The following is an 18,566-nucleotide window of genomic DNA, read 5'->3' on the forward strand; positions in this document are numbered from 1 at the left end:
TTGCCCCTCCTGCCAATTATTTTAAATCTGTGCCTTCTCGTTCTCAATCCTTTCACGAGTTATTCCCCATCTATTCTGTCCAGACTTCTCATGATCATAAATAGCTTTATCAAATACAATTTTTGAAATGACAAGTTTTGCATCTCTTGCCAATACGTTGGGTGCAGAGACAAGGGGCTGGATCTCCGATTCTGAGACTAAGTGCTGACACCTGGGTGGGAACGGTGGCCTTTTACGACCGAAAAATCTGTGCAAAACGGCCATCGATGCCACGTGTGGTGGGGGGCTAGCAGGCATGCGGCGTAGAGCTCCTGGCTCTAGCTGCCGATATGGCCGGGTCCGTGGCTGCGCGCGGACCCGTCTTGCCAAATAGTGCCCCCCCCCTTTGGCCAGGTGTACCACCCCCCACCAGTGCCCCCAGCCCTTGCCAAAGCCCGACTGCACGGCGCTGGACTCAGTCCGGAGCCACCACGCCGAGTTCCCGACAAAAAATAGCATGACAGACCCACGCCACATCGCAAAAGCAGCGCTGCACCCGATTTCTGTGCCAACGTGGATTCTCCGGCTGAACGGCATCGAAGACAGGAAAATCCTGCCCAAGATACATCTTCAGATGAAGAGATGTAAATCTGTAATACATCTCAATGGTGAAAGGGGAGAAACCAGAAGAGAATTAATTATTTGTTAGCTTCACTGTATCATCATTTTATTGTCTTCTTAGGTAAGGCACTGTTGCCCACAAATGTCATGAAGGGCTGAATTTTACAGGAAGATGCATTCTTCCCCACCCTGCAATTGGTGCATCCCCCCAAAAATAAGTCTAAAGATTGCCCTACAGCGATAGCATGCTCAGGGCAGGCTCGACGACCTTAATGGAGATAGGAAATCCCACCCTAGAGAGTTGACAGCCAAAAGCAACAGAAACAAGTCCCGAGAAAAAAGGAAGACCTCTTAAAAAAATGTCATGGTACGTGGGCATTGTACCAATCCCTAATTACCCGTGAGGTGATCATCAGCCGCTTTCTTGAACCGCTGCAATCCATGTGGTATAGGTATGTACAAGTGGTGTAAGTAAACCCACAGTGCTACTAGGGGGGAGGTCCAAGATTTTGACCGTGTGAATGAGGATATGACAATATAGTTCCAACTCAGGATGATGATGGCGTGGAGGGGAACTTACAGGTGGTGGTGTTCCCATTTATCTGCTGGCCTTGTCGGCAGAGATTGCAACTTTGGACTGTGTTGTCGAAGGAGACTTGAGTGAGTTGCTACATTGCATCGTATAGATGGTATTTACTGCTGCCACTGTGAGTCAGTGGTGGACGGAGTGCAAGTCTAAGGTGATGGAGGGGTGACAATCAAACATTGCTTTGTCCTGGATGATAGTGAGTTTCTTGAGTATTGTTGGAACCACGCTTACTCAAGCAAGGGGAGATTATTCCATTCCACTCCTGATTTAATTGTGCCTTGTAGATGGTGGACAGACTTTGATCAGGCAGGAGGTGAGTTACTGTCTACAGATTTCTCTGCCTCTAACCTGCTCTTCTAGCCACTATTTATAGTAGAAGTCCAGTTCAGCTCCTGGTCAACGATATTGACAGTGGAGCAGTTGTTTACTGATATTAATGCCATTGAATCTCATGGAGGGGGGGGGGGGGGGGGGGGGGGGGAGGGGGGTGTGGAGGATAGTTACATTCTCTTGATGGAGATGGTCATAAGACATAGGAGCAGAATTGGGGCATTCGGCCCATTGAATCTGCTCCACCATTCAATCATGGCTGATATGTTTCTCAACCCCATTCTCCTCATCAGGGCCGGCTCAAGGCACCGGCAACTCGGGCAGTCGCCCGGGGCGCCATGTGCTAGGGGGCGCCAGAGACTCGGGTCCCGCGCATGCGCAGTTGAGCCGGTGCCAACCAGCGCATGCGCGGTGGCCGCCCTCCCCCAGGGCGGGCCCGCCCTCCCCCAGGGCAGGCCCCCCCTCGGTCCGCCAACCCGCCCCCCCTCACTCAGGTCCACCCCGCCCTCGGGTCCGCCCCCCCACCCCGCCCTCGGGTCCGCCCCCCCACCCCGCCCTCGGGTCCGCCCCGCCCTCGGCCCCGCCCCCCGTCCCTCCTCGGCCCTGCCCCCGTCCCTCCTCGGCCCCGCCCCTCCTCAGCCCCACCCCCTCGACCCACCCCCCCCAAGGGCGCCGAAGTTCAGCTTGCCCGGGGCGCCAGCAACCCTAGGGCCGGCGCTGCTCCTCATAACCCGATCTCCTTATTAAACAATAACCTATCTTTTTATATAGAGTACCCAATTTTTTTTCCAATTAAGGGGCAATTTAACATGGCCAATTTACTAACCTGCACATATTTTTGGGTGGTGGGGGAGACCCACGCAGACACGGAGAAAATGTGCAAACTCCACACGGATAGTTATCCGAGGCCGGGATTGAATCCAGGTCCTCGGCACCGTGAGACAGCAGTGCTAACCGCTGCGTCGCCGTCCCACCCATATCTCTCTCTTAAAGGCACTGTGATTTGGACACACAGCCTTCTGCGGCAAAAAGTTCCAGATTCACCACCCTCTCCCTGAAAAAAATTCCTCATTTCAATTTTAAAAGATCATCCCTTCAGTCTGTGGCTGTGACCTTGGAAACATCCTCTCCACGTGCACTCTTATCTAGGCCTCTCAGTATCTTGTATGTTTTAATAAGATCCTCCTTTCAATAAGAGCCAAGGAGTGGGAGGTGCAGTGAGCAGGTAAGCAGCCAGCAGGAGGTAAATAGAGTGAGCATATTTGTTTTCTATTTTAAATATTTTAAAAATGTTATTTAATTTTCCCAACATAGAAATGTACGGTATAACATACAGGGTATAACGCTTTGGTTTTTTTCTGATGAGAAATATCTTATAGAATCGTGTAACAGCTTTTACATTGGCTGTGATGGGAAAATCTAAGTTGTTTCACATGGAAGTTGCAACTTTAAGTGAGGGCTTATTGTATTACAACCTAAACTGAATTTTAAAACTATAACATGTACCAGCGACACGGTAGCACAGTGGTTAGCACTGTTTCTTCACAGCGCCAGGGTCCCAGGTTTGATTCCCGGCTTGGGTCACTGTCTGCGGAGTCTGCACATTCTCCCCATGTCTGTATGGGTTTCCTGCGGGTACTCCAGTTTCCTCCCACAAGTCTCAAAAGATGTTCTGATAGGTAATTCGGACATTCTGAATTATAAAACATGTGGCGGCTAGGAGGTTTTCACAGTAACTTCATTGCAGTGTTAATGTAAGCCTACTTGTGACAATAAAGATTATTATTATTTCTCTTCTTAATGACTTCATCTAATATAATGATTGATTCCTTAAATTTTAAAAACATGCATGGACTCACTTAGAATTAAAATCAGCTCCAAAATTGTTGCAACCTTGATCTCGGTGTTCTTGCATTTGTGTCCAATTAGTCAAAGGACATTCTGAAAATATAAAACTTAACCCATATGGAAGCCTATTGTATAACTGACTAGTGAATGGTAAGACTGAGATTCATGCTTATGGTCTTCTGTCATTAGGTCCTTTTTCTGTATCCTTAGTCTGAGCTTTGAAACGTGGCTCATTCCTGTGGAGAGGTTAGTTCAGCGATTCATAAAATAGCCTATAACTGCACATTCTTACATTTGTACATTCAGTAGAAGATATGTTCCCGACGTTTCAATTTTGGATGCCGTATGCCAATCTATAATGCAGCAAAAATCTTTGTAAAATTAGGACTGTTCAATGGAAGTAGAAAAGATAATGGGATTATTGGGTGGGTGTGTTTAAAAATTATAAAGGAGGCAGCACGGTGGCCTAGTGCCTCACGGCGCTGAGGTCCCAGGTTCGATCCCGGCTCTGCGTCACTGTCCGTGTGGAGTTTGCATATTCTCCCCGTGTCTGTGTGGGTTTCGCCCCCACAACCCAAAAATGTGCAGAGTAGGTGGATTGGCCACGCTAAATTGCCCCTTAATTGGAAAAAATTATTGGGTAATCTAAATTTATATTTTAAAAAAAAAATGATGAAGGGATGAAACAGAGTAAACCGAATCACGCTTTTTTGAAATGGAAGGCTTGTAGATTTAGGACAGCAGGAAAAATAGTTACAGCGTCAGGTATGAGGTGAGGAACATACTACAACAGTTAGTGATCTAAGCAAAGACTTTGTGCAGGATTCTCCATTAGCCGAAGCCGAAATCGGGATGTTCGTTCAGGCTGAGAATAGCTCCCGACGCCAAAATTGTGGCAGGCGCCGGTTTGATGCTGTATCACAATTCTCCGTCTTGAAAACAGTGTCAATGCGACGCACAGCACGTGCAGTTGAAACACTGTTCGCATATTATAGTGGCCGCACCTGCGATTCTCCGCCTCCGATGGCCCAAGTTCCCGACAGGCATTCAATCCACCTGTGCTCTCACAAATTGTGATACTGGTGTGGCGGCTACTGAGAGACATAGAGGGCGAACGGGCAGTGTGCAGCACCGTCATACTTCACCGACAACATTAGTCTTAACCCACGTGTTCACTTTATTTCCATCTTCCGTTATACTTTCCTTCAACAACCTAGTCTTACTGGCTTCTGCCAGGGCTGGGGGGAATAGTGGGGGGGTGGCCAGGTGGTGGACTGCAGGGTCAGGGTGGACAGGTATGCAACACCATTACCGCAGCCAGCAAACAGCTATGCAGCTGCGCATGCCCCTGACCGCCCACTTTAAACCTGGTGCCCTGGGTCATATAGGTGATTCCCCAAGGGCCCCAGCTGACCTATTAGCTGTATGGGCGCACCAGCACAACCTGTCTCATCTTTTCTGCTCAGATCAGTGTGTGTATGTAGTGGGGGTTTGTTTAAGCCTGGCCGCAGATTGTCAGCCCTGCGAGTGTCCATCACGGACCTGGTGATTCCGGCATTGTTTTTGATTGTGTTCCACTCTATGCCGGTGCTAGCAGAATTATTGCAAGTGTGGCACTGATTTTTCTTTCCTGGGATTCTCTGTTGGTGTCAGCACTTAAGACTCAGAAATGGAGAATCCAGCCCCATGTTTATTTGTAAGACTAGGTTGTTAAAGGAACCTTGTGACAATAAGCGATTTTATTTTAATTTAATTTCAAACCAGGGACCTGATCGAACAGCCTCGTCACACCCGACTTGGGACGTGACGAGACCATTAAGCCTCTTGCAAGATTTGCGATGCTTAGGACGCCTCACGAGACTAACAAATCCAGATTTTCATATTTAAGTGAGCAGTTCGGCTCACTTCAATAAATCTGTTCTCACAAGGCCTGGGATCGAATGCCCGTGCCTGGGAGAACTCACTAGCACTGGTCCACTTCGGGGCATTCCTCATTGAAGCCAAACAAATCTAGGCCCGTTTGACAGCAGGGTCATTCTCTGCCCTCCGGGCACCGAGAAACACCCCACTAAACAGGCCCAAAATTGTTTTTATCCCATTAAATCATGCCCTTGATATTGATAATGGACTCTTACCTCTTTTGAAGATCCTCCCAAAACTAGATCCACGCTGTGAGAAGAAAGGTTTTTTGAGAATATTTATGTACAGAGATTGAATAAAAATCATTAGGAGCCAATCCCAATTTGGTAGCTCATGGGCGAACAAATCAGTTCAATCTGTAATTTTTAAATTTCTTTAATTAAAAACAGTCCAATTTATATGATACTTTGGGAGACAGGATTGATTGCTGATATGGATTAAAGTTCAGTGGTTCAAATCTGTTCAGATAGAACCAAAGGTCTGTTTGTTCATCCCATAATCAGAGGTGTATTGGTGAATTGCTAGAAGTGATAGTTGCACAGTTGTATATGGTGAATCAGTCATTCCACCCCCCTTACCCCAGGTTCCAATCCATTAAAGATTTTCTGTTTTACCATGGGTAGATTTTGCTACTTTCAAAATTCACACAGATTCTTAGAACTTCGGGCAGCACGGTGGCGCAGTGGTTAGCACTGCTGCCTCATGGTGCCGAGGACCTAGGTTCAAATCCCGGCCCCCCAGTCTGTGTGGAGTTTGCATATTCTCCCTACTGTCAGCGTGGGTCTCGCCCCCACAAACTCAAAGATGTGCAGAGTAGGTGGATTGGACATACTAAATTGCCCCTTAATTGGAAAAAATTGGTACTGTTAAAAAAATATTTTAATTCTTAGAACATCTATCAAACTTAACGGAAAGGTTCAGCCACAAATGTTCAGAAACGTGGGGTTCCTGCTGTTCTTGGAACAACACATTCTACAGTACTCAAAAAGGTTACAATAAATGTACGAACAAAATGTATGTTTGTGTTGAATTTGAAGCTGCTAAAGTTCCAAGTGTGCAGAACCAGAATGCCCAATGATTTGCTATGCATTAATAAGCTTACCTGATATCCGAGTGGAGATTGCACATTCTCCCTGTGTCAGCATGGTTCTCACCACCACAACCCAAAGATGTGCAGGGTAGGTGAATTGGCTATGCTAAATTGCCCCTTAATTGGAACTCTTTTTTAAAATATGCTTACCAGACACAAGCCCCAGTGTACAGTAAGCCTATCATTTATTAAGAGAAAGATAAGCCAATTGGACAAGTACTAAAATACATGACAGTAAATTATTCAGAATAAAATAGTGCATGCACTAGCAATAGCAAGCATTGCCTGGCTGGTACACTGCTTCAATGTGATGCAGTGAACACAAAGAATGGCCAATGATTTATTTTGGAATCAGCTAAACTAAAAAGCAAATTGTGTGTAAAGATTGCACAAGACGGTTATGAGTCATTCCCTTGCACTGGGAGCCTTCCTTCCTCATTTGGATCTCTTCAGTCCAGAAAGCAGTGCTCACCATAGATCCTTTCAAGGAATGGCTGTTCATCATTGATCCTTTTCCACAAATTCTTTTTTAAAAATGTGATCTTTTGAGCAGCAAATCTTCGCCCTGCCATTACATCTAATAGTTTCCTTAAGCTTAATATAATCTGTTGCTTTAGAAGGGGACTAATAATATTCTTCCTCATAGGTGTCTGTGTTCAGGCAGTAAAGTATGGCTGCTCCAAGCATGAAGATGGTACCACCCCAGGCAATCCCATAGCCCCAGTTGAATTCATGGTACGTCCTCAGTGTGTTGGCATCAATGAATTTGATAGGGTACAAAACCAGAGCACAAACCTGCAAAACAACTAAAAGAAACACATTGGATTAACACAAAACTGGCAGTGCAGGAGAATGTACTAACATAACTAGGTAATCTTATATACAAATATGCCACTAGGTAATATTATATACTAATATGCCAATCCGTGCAGAGCAGGGGGATGGTGCTCTCTATATTTCCATGATAGCCATTATGGGACTGCAAGATGGTTTAGGTGCTGGAGCATTGAGCAGGTGTCAGGGGAGATTGGCTACAGTAGTCTGCAGATCAGCACAGGAGTTGTGTGGGATGGAGGTAGTCTCTAAAGTAACAAATGCTGTGGAATAATTGGAGAACAGAGGAAGTAAACCAACATTCAATACAGGATGGGGATCATCCTGGACAGTAATGCCAATCAATGGCTAGGTGGAGGGAGGGAAGTATGGATATCTTTTGAATGCCAACATTTACCACTCAGGTGTTTGGTAGGCTGTACAAATCTGAAGCAGTGTCTAATATTCAGATCATAATATTGTCCAGAATCTTGTGGTGAATGTACAGCAATATTTAGAAAGGCGATTTCCTGCTTTTCTTTTTTGTTTAAATTAAAAAGACCTCCATTCCCTTCCAATTACAGATATTTGTTGCACTACATTAATATTGGAGTTGACCTAATCCAGCTTGGAAGTATAAACATTTGTTTGGAAATCATTTTTGTCTCCTGAACTAGTTTCAGTGTTAAGCAGAGAAAAACATCAGGTTGTGAGCCAGTAGAAATGTTACTTTGGAAAATACACTCATAAGTCATATCGAGCAGAGTAATCCCAGCACTTGTGGACTGCATGGTTGACAATGGGGTGGTGAGGGCATAGGGCTGGGGACGAGGAGAAGGAGACCGTAAAACACAGCCAGGCATCATCCCTTTCTTAATTAAATGACTATACAGTAATTCCTGCTGGAAGGTATGTGTGAATAAGATAAGGCACAGTGATGCCCCACCACCTTCAAATAATTTAGATTCTCAAATGAAAAATTACTACTTCAAGATGCCTAATGGCAGCTGATTGTCACAAAATATAAATTAGTTACCATCTTTGGTTCGGTGGGAGAAAACTGTAAACCTTCAGGGTTTCTTTTTAAGTCCATAACCCATAATCCTTGTGATTTTCTAGCATTAATAGCAGTCCCACAATGCATAACAAGCAACTGAACTGCACTGCTATTTTTCCTACTCAGACCTTGCCAGAACTGCATAGGGATCCCATACACCCACTCACCTGAAATGAACAGCATAACAGCAATTGTCCTGTAGCAGCGTTTTTGAGCACCCTTGCACAGCGAGATCACAGCAAAGAGGAATGCAATTAGAGTGATAGATCCTCCAGCAATCAGCAGCACTAGCGTAGCGACCTGCCAGTCTGTGGGAAATGGAATGGGAATGAAATGACAATTGACATAAAAGGAAGGTCGCAAACAAGTTTATTTTTGAAATCCAAATTAAGTCAGCAATAGGGACACTTGATTTACTAGGGGAGATGTTCTGCTCGGGCTACCCAAGTGGAATATCTCCTGTGATTTTTCTTATTCATCGAACATGCTGAGCACTGGACCACTTTTCAATTGATCCATTTCAGAGCTGGATGACTCACATGGGAGTAATTAGCTTGGAGGAATTACTGAAACTATTCCCCAGTCAAGAGGTTATTTCATCTTAAACCCTACAAGATTACAAATGTTATACTTGCTTTCTCCTGGATATTAAAGAAAGCACTAGTATTGCAAAATTATTAGTGTTCTTCCAGCCTGTGATCTCAGATATCCGATTGGAGAACACATCGTGGGTTCAGTTTTCCCAGGTGGAGTGATTGGAAAGAATACCTACTCTTAAATCACTATCCAGTAACCCCAGCTGACAGAGCTCCTGAGTGAGCAATGGAAATAGGATCAAGCTCTTTTGTGATTTCCCTACAGTTAAAACAGCTAACTTGTCTTGGTTCACCGAAAGAGCACAAATAAACAAGAGCACGAGTTGGCCATAAAGTTCTACAGGACTGCCAACAATGATAGGACCAAGAGCCCGGAATGGAACACCAGTTTTTAAGGAGAAATTGAAAGAATTTTTACAGAAGGAACTGAGTCACTCTAGAAGGCATTAAGACCCTAAACTTAATTCCATTGCAGTTGCGAATGCAGCCATCCATTATTAGGTTAACTTTGTGGCAAACAAAAACAAAAAATCATTCCATTCATCTAAAAAAATCTCCTATTGTACATCTTAGTTCAGTCTCTCTTTTATGAGCGTGTGTGACAATAACCTTTCCTGGCTGACATCCAGACCACAAGTGACAAATGACCTCATTCAGCAATTAACCACGACTAATGCATTATAAATCACACAAGCAGAACAACTATTTCAGGATTATCAGAGCTGGCAGTACAGAGTCATATTGTTAAGAAAGCTGCCAGTAAACATATGCTGCAATTCAGATTTGGCCTTGGACCATTCCCCACTCCGTTTTTCTGGAGAATTCCAACTTGTATGGAGATACAATTCCAGTGTCTTATTTGCACGATTATCCTCCATCCAAATGTAAATGGTTAGAGTTGACAGGTTATTTCAACATGGTGGAGTGGGGTGGTATTGGTACCACTTCCTAGCAATCGGGTCAAGGAGGAATAAGAACCCTGTTTTAGATCACCTAATGTGGTTTGGTACCAAAATTTGTTCCTATGAAGTGTCTTGGGATGTTTTGCTACATAAATAAGTTGTTGTTGATTGTTTTCCCCCTCTCCTTGTCACAAAGCGCCCTGGTAAATTGTAGCACTCGCAGTTGCTGGCATGAATGAAATGAGCAAAAATCAACTCAATCTAGGGATTGAAAGTGTGATCCTTTGGTATGTACAGTGTAATTCAACTTCAGAGAGTTCCTTCAGCAGAGGCATATCAATGGAACCTAGACTTGGACATCCAGCTTATCCTATTTACTTCCCCCAAAATATTCTCCAGGTTATAGGTCCCCCACTTAAGTGATAAATGTATTAACTAGGGGCAACACAGTGGTGCATTGCTGTCTCACGGCACCGAGGTCCCAGGTTCGATCCCGGCTCTGGGTCACTGTCCGTGTGGAGTTTGCACATTATCCCCGTGTTTGTGTGAGTTTTGCCCCCACAACCCAAAGATGTGCAGGGTAGGTGGATTGGCCACACTAAATTGTGCCTTAATTGGAAAAAAATAATTGGATACTCTAAATTTATTTTTAAATGTATTAACTGATCATGAGTCAGATCCATAGCCAAGGGGCTGAATTGTCCACCGTCAGGATTCTCCGTTTTGCTGGCAGCCTGGGGGTTTCCCGACGGCATGGGGCTGCCCCACAATGAGAAACCCCATTGACCAGCCGGTGAAACAGAGAATCCCGACGGAGGCTGAACCAGAAATCTGGTGCGGTGGGACAGAGAAAGGTCTCTCAACTTGCTTCTGCACAGCCAGTGCTATAATCGGATGCATCAATTGTAAATTAAGTTCTGGTGGTTCAGGATCAGAATAATGTTTTTGAATGCACTTCTTGAGATTAGAGGGCTACATTTTGATCTCTGGAGGCTACGTTTTGGTTTTCAGGGGCTCCTTAGTCATTCTCACTAACACCTCTACTAGGCGATACAGCAGTCACCAAGTAACATTACCTTCTGTATTTGTGTTGACACCACAAAGTACATTCGGCCCCTCAAACCTGCTCCACCTTTTAACTTTTTGTGGCCGATCTTCTATAACCCCATCTTCCCGCACCATTCCCAAATCCTTAGATACTATTGGTGGTATCCAGGAATCTCTCAACCTCTCAACTGAGCATACTCAAATGGCTCCATACCCCTCTGGGGAGGGAATTTTAAAAATTCACCAAACTCTGACTGAAGAAATTCTTCCTAATCTCAGTCCTAAATGGCCTCTCTCTTATTCTGAGACTGTCCCCTACTTCTAGATCCCCAACCAGGGAAACATCCTTCAAAATCTCCCCTGTCGAGTTCTAAGAATGTTGTACAATGATCACCTCAGTCTTCTAAACTCTAGATAATACAGGCCCAGTTTCCTCAATTTTTCCTCATGGGACAATCCTGCTGTCCCGGTGATCAGTCTGATCATTCTGGCTGCGGGGCAGGCAGAATTGCAGGGACACCCGCTATATGAAATATCGTGGCCCCTTGTTTTGGATTGAATTACATCACTTTCAAACTTATCATATTTGTTATGGGCCAGGATTTAGAGAACCCCAAAGTGTATCATTGAGTTCACCTGACCCACAACTTGTAATAGATTGTGGTATGGGGAGCACACAGCCCACTCTACAGGTTTGGTACAGCAGAAATGGAAAAGCAAAACAATGTTTATTCTATGAACTCAAGTTAACCTTTTTGAAACATAGTGAGCATTTTAGCAACCATCAATTCAAATACAACCCCCAAAGAATACAACACTAAGCAATGATTAAGCTGTCCTTTTAAGACTTAAAAAAACATTCAAAACAGAAAGACATCAGGCTTAACTTCACTACTGAGAATATTTATAATTCTGAATTCACCAAATGATCCAGAGATTGAACAGCAGTACACCTGCTTGGTCTGGCTTCAGCTCCAACACTGAAAACGAAACTAAAAACACACCCTGCAGCGTGCTCATAAACGAAAGTAAAAAGCTGACAGACAGCCCAGCTCCACCCACTCTGACATCACTGCAGTAGTAAGCACCCATTTCTTAAAGGTAATCTCACTACAGATATTTATATACACACCCATTTCTTATAGGTACTCTCACATGACACATTATGGACAGAAGCAGAATTAGGAGAATCCATCAGTGTTCTCAATAATCATTAAACTCAAAATCTCAACACATGTAATTTCCAAGACACCTTATTTAAATTGGCACAAAACAACCAGCATGAGTTAGCAACAAAATATATATATATTTTTTAATAAAAAATAACTGACACCACACTTGTATGCCCAAAAGCCAACACCCTAAATACATCTTCCGCAGACTGGTGAAGTCACAGCTAACGTGTTTTCATTGTAAATGCATGAAGCGGGAAGGTTTTAACGAGGCAATCACTCCTCTCTCCCCCCCAACCAACCACCCACCAACGGCACTCTTTCCCCTCCCCCCTCAACCTGTACTCACTGTCCACACCCATCCTCCTTGGACTCGCTCGACCAAATATCCCCACCCCTTTAATCCCCCCAAACCACCTTGGACTCGCACCCCTAACTCCTGCCCTCACCTTGGACTCGCTTCCTTGGAACACAGTTCAGGATCTGCATTATAAATGCAGTATGATACTAGCACATCAGGTAATCATACCACTTCACATTAATAGGCTTTAATATTTAATTCTAAATGTAATACTGACCACAGTCCTTGAAGTTAACAATAAAAATACTATTTGCCAGAGGGCAGGGCCTGTTCTTTCCTTTGCGATTCTTTCTCATTTGAATTAGTCTCCCGTTATATATTTCGTTTAAAATACAACTGTGATCTCAGCTCAACCCGGTTTCACAAATACCGCAAAATGATGGGAGATTGGTGCATTTCTGTGATCCTTAGCGCACTGTAACACCAGCCAACTAGGCAGGGATTAGCAGAAAAATAAGGGGAAACTTTCCCTGACATTTTATCGTGCCTGGTGCTTATGGTTAGTTTTAGCCAAGGGTTACTGACAGTCTGGTGGTGTGACAGTGACATGGTATAGAGAGAAATCTTATTTTAAATCAAGGGGAGTAACTTTGACCTCAAATGGCAATTAAAGTAATTTAGGTCAAAAGCTGCTGTAATGTAGGAAGCAGAATTATATCAATAAAAGAAGCTGAACCTTTAATCGATGACTGCCCAACCCCCGCAACTAGAAATTGTTTTCACAATTTGTTGTTCTGAGAACCTCATCCAATAAACACCAAAGTTATCAACTGCCTTTCGATCCTTAACGATGTTTTAAAGAAGTAAAATACTCAATTAATTAAAAATCTAAAAATGATGCATTAACATATTTCAGGAATGCAACTTCTGACTTTTTTCAGCATATGTCCCAAGCTATTGTTGAACCTTTGCATCAGAAGCATTTTAAGCTGACAGCTACAGAAAATACCAGGGCATAAGGCTACAACTTTGGTTTTGGCTTGCAAAAAGTAGTGAATTCACGGAATTGTGAATACGGTGTACAAGTTTCAGAACGGTTGTGCGGATGAGAATTAGAATACAATTAACACACACAACCCAGAGCAACATTAGGCCTTGTGGTTTGCACAGCAGCTGCTACTTTAGGGTGCAAGGAATTTGCAGCTGTTCGGACTTGGGAGGGCCTGGGCACCATGGAAACCATTTATCCCTCTTCTATCAAAAGCCGTTCTTTATTATGTGGCAGGCCCACTCAGAACATTGGAACCTGAGTGGCCATTCAACCTCTGGAGTCTGTTCTGCCATTCAATTAGATCATGGCTAATTTGAACATCAACTCTATTTACCCACCTTCTATTCCATATCCATTGATATCCTTAACCAACACACTTCCATCAATCTTCCACTTGAAGATTTCAATTGAACCAGCAGCCATAGCCTTTTGGTGCATGAGTTCCAGATTTCCACTCTCCTTTGTGGGTAAGAAAAAAAAGTGTTTCCCAATTTCCCTCCTCTACAGTCTAGCTCCAATTTTAAAACAATGCCTTCTTGTACTGGATTCTCATACTAAAAAAGGAAATAATTCATCTGTATCTATCCAATCAAATCCCTTTATCATTAAGGACCATGACTAAATCACCCAAAAATATTCCAAACTACAGAATAAAAGCAAAGTTTATGCAATCTCAATGCATACGTCATAGTTATATCGTGTGATGGAATACGGAATAAATGAACATTTTGTTCTGGCCATAACCTTTCCCCAATATCAGACAACTCCCTTCATGTGTGCACAGCAAAACTACCTCTCCCAATTGGGTGCTGCTGCTTTTGACTGCGTTAATACCATTTGGGCTGTAGGCTTGCCGTTTTTTTAAAAACTGTAAAGGAGGCACAAGCGTGAAGTTTACTCCTTGAACATCCCACTTCACCAAGAACTGGGAGGTTCACCCCCTCAAACTTGGGTTTTCCCAAATTGGACTTAACAGATTTCTCCCAACCATTGTTTAGAATGTTGACTGCCTGTAGAATAAGAGCTTGCTGGTCACAAATGTAGTTCATTAGCACCAGATTTTCATATCGATTGCTTGTATAGACTTTCCCTGACGATGGCAAAAGGTCCACAGCTAGAATGAAAACGTCAATTGCATCTTCTTTGAAGTTACAATTGTGGGAACTCATGTGGATTTTTTTCTCTCTCTTTGAGCAGAGCCATTACTGTCTTCCAAAGAATATTTGTTGCCTAGCCATCTAACAGAAAACAGTCAAACGGGTTAGAATCATAGAATCGTTAGTGCAAGAGGCGACCATTTGGCTCCATCGAGTCTGCACCGACTCTCTGAAAGAGCACCCCAACCTGGGACCACTCCTCTACCATATCCAAACCTAACCATTGGATACCAATGGACAATTTAGCATGGACAATCCACCTAAACTGCACATCTTTGGACTGTGGTAGGAAACCGGAGCACCCGAAGGAAACCAATGCAGACACGGGAGAACGTTCAGACTCCACACAGACAATAACCCACGGTCGAAATTAAACCCGGGTTCTTGGTGCTGTGAGGCAGCAGTGCTAACCACTGTGTCACTATTATAATATTGACTTGAGCTTTTCCTTTCATCTATCATTTGCATCAGGCAGAGTGGCAGGGCTTTAGAACATACAGTGCACAGGCCCATCGAGTCTGCACCGACCCACTTAAGCCCTCACTTCCACCCTAGTCCCGGAACCCAATAACACCTCCTTAACTTTTTGGACACGAAGGGCAATTTATCATGGCCAATCCACCGAACCTGCACGTCTTTGGACTCCAGGAGGAAACCGGAGCACCCGGAGGAAACACACGCACACACGGGGAGAACGTGCAGACTCAGCACAGACAGTGACCCGGGGGGGGGGAATTGAACCTGGGACCCTGGCGCTGTGAAGCCACAGTGCTATCCACTTGTGCTACCCGGCTTTAGAAAAATAACAGGCAATTTTATTGAGGCACAAATGATTCCGAGGGGACTTGACAGGATAGATGCTGAGAGAACTAGAGCTACGGGGTATTATAATAATAATAGTAATAATAGCTACATTCCAACGCCTAAGAACCAGCATTTGTTATCCATCCCCAATTATCTTTTGTGGGTTTTTAATGACAATCAATATAGTTGTCATGCTAACTATTATTGACACTAGCTTTCAATTACAGATTTTAATTAATTGAATTTAAATGCCACCAGTTGCCATGGTGGGATTTGAACCCATGTCCCCTGAACATTCGTCTGGGTCTCGACCATCTTTCCCCTGTTTCTTATGTTGTGTGAGACCAATCATCCTGCCATAGGAGCTTCCCCTCACTCACCTCATTTGAATCACTTCATCTCAGACCACCAAATGCTCTGTAGGCTAATAGAGACGAGATGAGCACTGCAGATCAGGAAAGACCCAAATTGATTTCAGATTGTTTACAGATTTTCACCCAGGACAGTGACGGGGGAACTATAATTGACAGCAGTGTCCCTGGGTTAGGGAGGAAGGGGTGTTCCAGCACCCACTTCTGCCTGTGTAAAAATTGAGACTTAGCGGGAAAAGGCCCTTAAATGGCCATTTCATAGGTGAAAGGGAAGATTTCCTGCCCAAGCCCCTACCTGCCCAACCATGAAATTATGTCTGGTGGGCAGAAATCCCATTCATGCAAATTACACCCTCTCCCCGTGTCCCCCAAAATCCACCATGAAAAAAAAGAGTTCTGCCCCATCAACAGATAGAAATGGCTTAAGGAAAGAAAAGCGAGTAAGTCGTAAGAATAAAGATCCACAAAGGTTATCCATAAACTTCCTACAGTGCCGAATGGGCCATTCGGCCCAGCGTGTCTGCAACGACTTCTGAAAGAGCATTCTACCTAGGCCCATTCCCTCGCTCTTTTCCCGTAACCCTGCACATTTCATGGCCAATCCACCTAACCTGCATATCTTTGGACTGTGGGAGGAAACCAGAGCACTCGGATGAAACCCACGCAGACATTGGGAGAACGTACAAACTCCACAGTCATCCAAGGCCAGAATCAAACCCGGGTACCTGGAGTGGTGAGGCAGCAGTGCTAACCACTACACCACCACGCAGCCCCTTATATATTGGCTGCTGAGTAAATTTAAGACAAAACCCACTATTTAGCACTAGGATTTCAGTAAATGGTGTGCCAATGAATTTGAGAGTGTGTGTGGCTTATTTGAACTGTGAAAAATATCCAACAACAATTAACTATAGGCGGCGTCTATTCCACTGTCAAACAATATTAGGATGAAGCAAGTCATACGTTAAGTCACTGGTGGTGGATATGGATATGGTGATGAATGGTCAGATCATGTATGCATTATACTGTGACATGCTCGAGTATAACGTATTGCTCCTAACATGCCAAATATGCCCAAGGACAGAACTGAACGAGCACTAAAACGAAAGTCACTTCAAGGCAGAGTACTTTTTAAAAATCATTACCTCGTACTACATTCTGTTAGCTGAAAATTAACAGTAAGTAGTTACTGGCAACGCTCTGTCTTAGAGCTTCACATTTAAAATAGAACCTTACACTCACCTCATAGATCATGTTGTTTTGGAACTTCACCCCACGGTAGAGAATTTATCACAAGTTTCTCTTTTCAAAATACTGTTGTCTTCCCACCCCCACCCCACAGTTAGCTTCACCAAACACGCCAATGGCCACGCAGTAAAACACGATGAAGTTTCTACCTTTCGCAGCCAACGAGGAAAACTTTTGCTCATTAAATGGGCCTGTTTTTGTTTCCTCCCCTCCCGACCTGGTTCACCCAGTTTGAGGTTCTGTCCCCCTCCCCCTCCTATTGCTGCATTCAGTTCGACCCAACAAAGAAAGAAAAACTTCACCCTCACAGTCAACCAAGTATCCCCCAACCTCACCTTCTGCTTCACAAGAATTGTTTTTAAAAAGTAGCATTTACATCAGCTGGGAGGGACAATCACGCTCAAACGCAAAGCAGTTGTTACAAATGTTGGCCCCAAAGGTTTCTAGCGGAAAAACAGGGTGGGGGTAGCACCGAACTAATTTCTCTTGAAAAAAACACAAAACTCGCTCAATCTTCAATCAAGTTCAAAGGGGCTGCTTTCTAAATCAACGCGGAACTCAATTTTCAAGCAGAATATGGAAATATGCAATAATTGTGGCAAACCTTAAACTTCTAAAAACAAATCCTACTGCGATCAGTTTGATGTTGTTACCTGTCTGGAGCACGGACTCGCAGTACCATCCAGCCGTGGTTTGTTTGCAGTAATCCCAGAGCGAAAGCGAGGAGCGCTCAGCAGTGACCCAGGCTGGACTCAGCAACGATACCACGTCCAAGCTGAGAGCCACAAAAACACAGATTAGAGCGATCAACTTAAAGGGCCGAACTACCCGCATCTCATCCACAGCCATGGTCTACTTCCCCAGAACTGCTTCGGCAGGGGAAGATAAACAAGCAGCTTCTCCTACCCCAGCCCCGGTGAACCGCAAGAAGCTGTCTGCTGCAAGCAGCGCTTTCTAGCCACTGGGTCTTAATGCCCCCAGTGTATCTCGTGTGCTCTGTTGGCCAGTCAGTAGATTGAAATGAACCCTAAGGCGGTTTCTCGGACTGCCTGTAATTTATCACCGTCAACAAGGGGCTTTGAAAAGACAGTTAACAAAGCACGCGAGTTTCCTCTCCAAATTATCGCCAGTTGATGCTGGTGCTCAAGGAGAATTCTTTTCTTGCAATGGTTTCATTGTTTTTCGACCACTTGGCAATTTTTCCTGTGCAATTTTTTTTGTCTATGTGCCTTCCGTTTGAGTGTCCCATACAATCTCTCATTGCCAACTAGAGATAAAGTTTGTACTTCAGCGTGAAGCGCATCTCATCAGCAAGAGGCGTTGCACCAAAGAGATTAGGAGGGGGTGACCATAGATACGTTTTGATAAACTTGCTCAAGGAGGAAAGGGAGAAGGCAGAGGGGAACTCCGGAGAGAACGTATAGACTCGCCCACTAATGATAAAAAAGGGAGAGAGATTAGAACAAGAGAGACAGAAAAATATGGACAAAATCGTGGAGGAATGAGAAGACATCAAAAAGATTTTATATTTGATGGGTTGGGTAACGAGAGCTGTGGGTACATAGAGCAATATTCGCTAATGTGTATGATTGTCTACCCAAGAAACTCTAGCAGCAGGGTGGCAAAACGGCGAGGACCCGGGTTCAATCCTGACCCTCCTTGTAAAGTTT

General features: G+C 44.2%; 1 protein-coding gene across 1 annotated transcript; it reads right to left on the minus strand.

The window, feature by feature from the left end:
* Positions 1 to 6,544: 6,544 nt before the first annotated feature.
* On the minus strand, positions 6,545 to 18,046 carry LOC119951683 (transmembrane protein 47-like). Its single transcript, XM_038774911.1, has 3 exons — positions 17,550 to 18,046; positions 8,415 to 8,555; positions 6,545 to 7,183 (listed from the first exon to the last, which is right to left on the minus strand). The coding sequence occupies exons 1-3, from the start codon at positions 17,743 to 17,745 to the stop codon at positions 7,002 to 7,004; spliced, it is 519 nt and encodes a 172-aa protein (XP_038630839.1). The 5' UTR covers positions 17,746 to 18,046; the 3' UTR covers positions 6,545 to 7,001.
* Positions 18,047 to 18,566: the final 520 nt, after the last annotated feature.

This window comes from Scyliorhinus canicula, chromosome 17 (genome assembly GCF_902713615.1).
Source record: "Scyliorhinus canicula chromosome 17, sScyCan1.1, whole genome shotgun sequence".
Taxonomy (NCBI): Eukaryota; Metazoa; Chordata; class Chondrichthyes; order Carcharhiniformes; family Scyliorhinidae; genus Scyliorhinus; species Scyliorhinus canicula.

Excerpts from the sequence above, each read along its gene's own strand:
- LOC119951683 (XM_038774911.1), bottom strand. The coding sequence starts at position 17,745 with ATGGCTGTGGATGAGATGCGGGTAGTTCGGCCCTTTAAGTTGATCGCT. Across the intron at positions 8,556-17,549 it reads CGAGTCCGTGCTCCAGACAG|ACTGGCAGGTCGCTACGCTA; the intron begins GTAACAACATCA and ends CATTTCCCACAG. Across the intron at positions 7,184-8,414 it reads TGTTATGCTGTTCATTTCAG|TTGTTTTGCAGGTTTGTGCT; the intron begins GTGAGTGGGTGT and ends TGTTTCTTTTAG.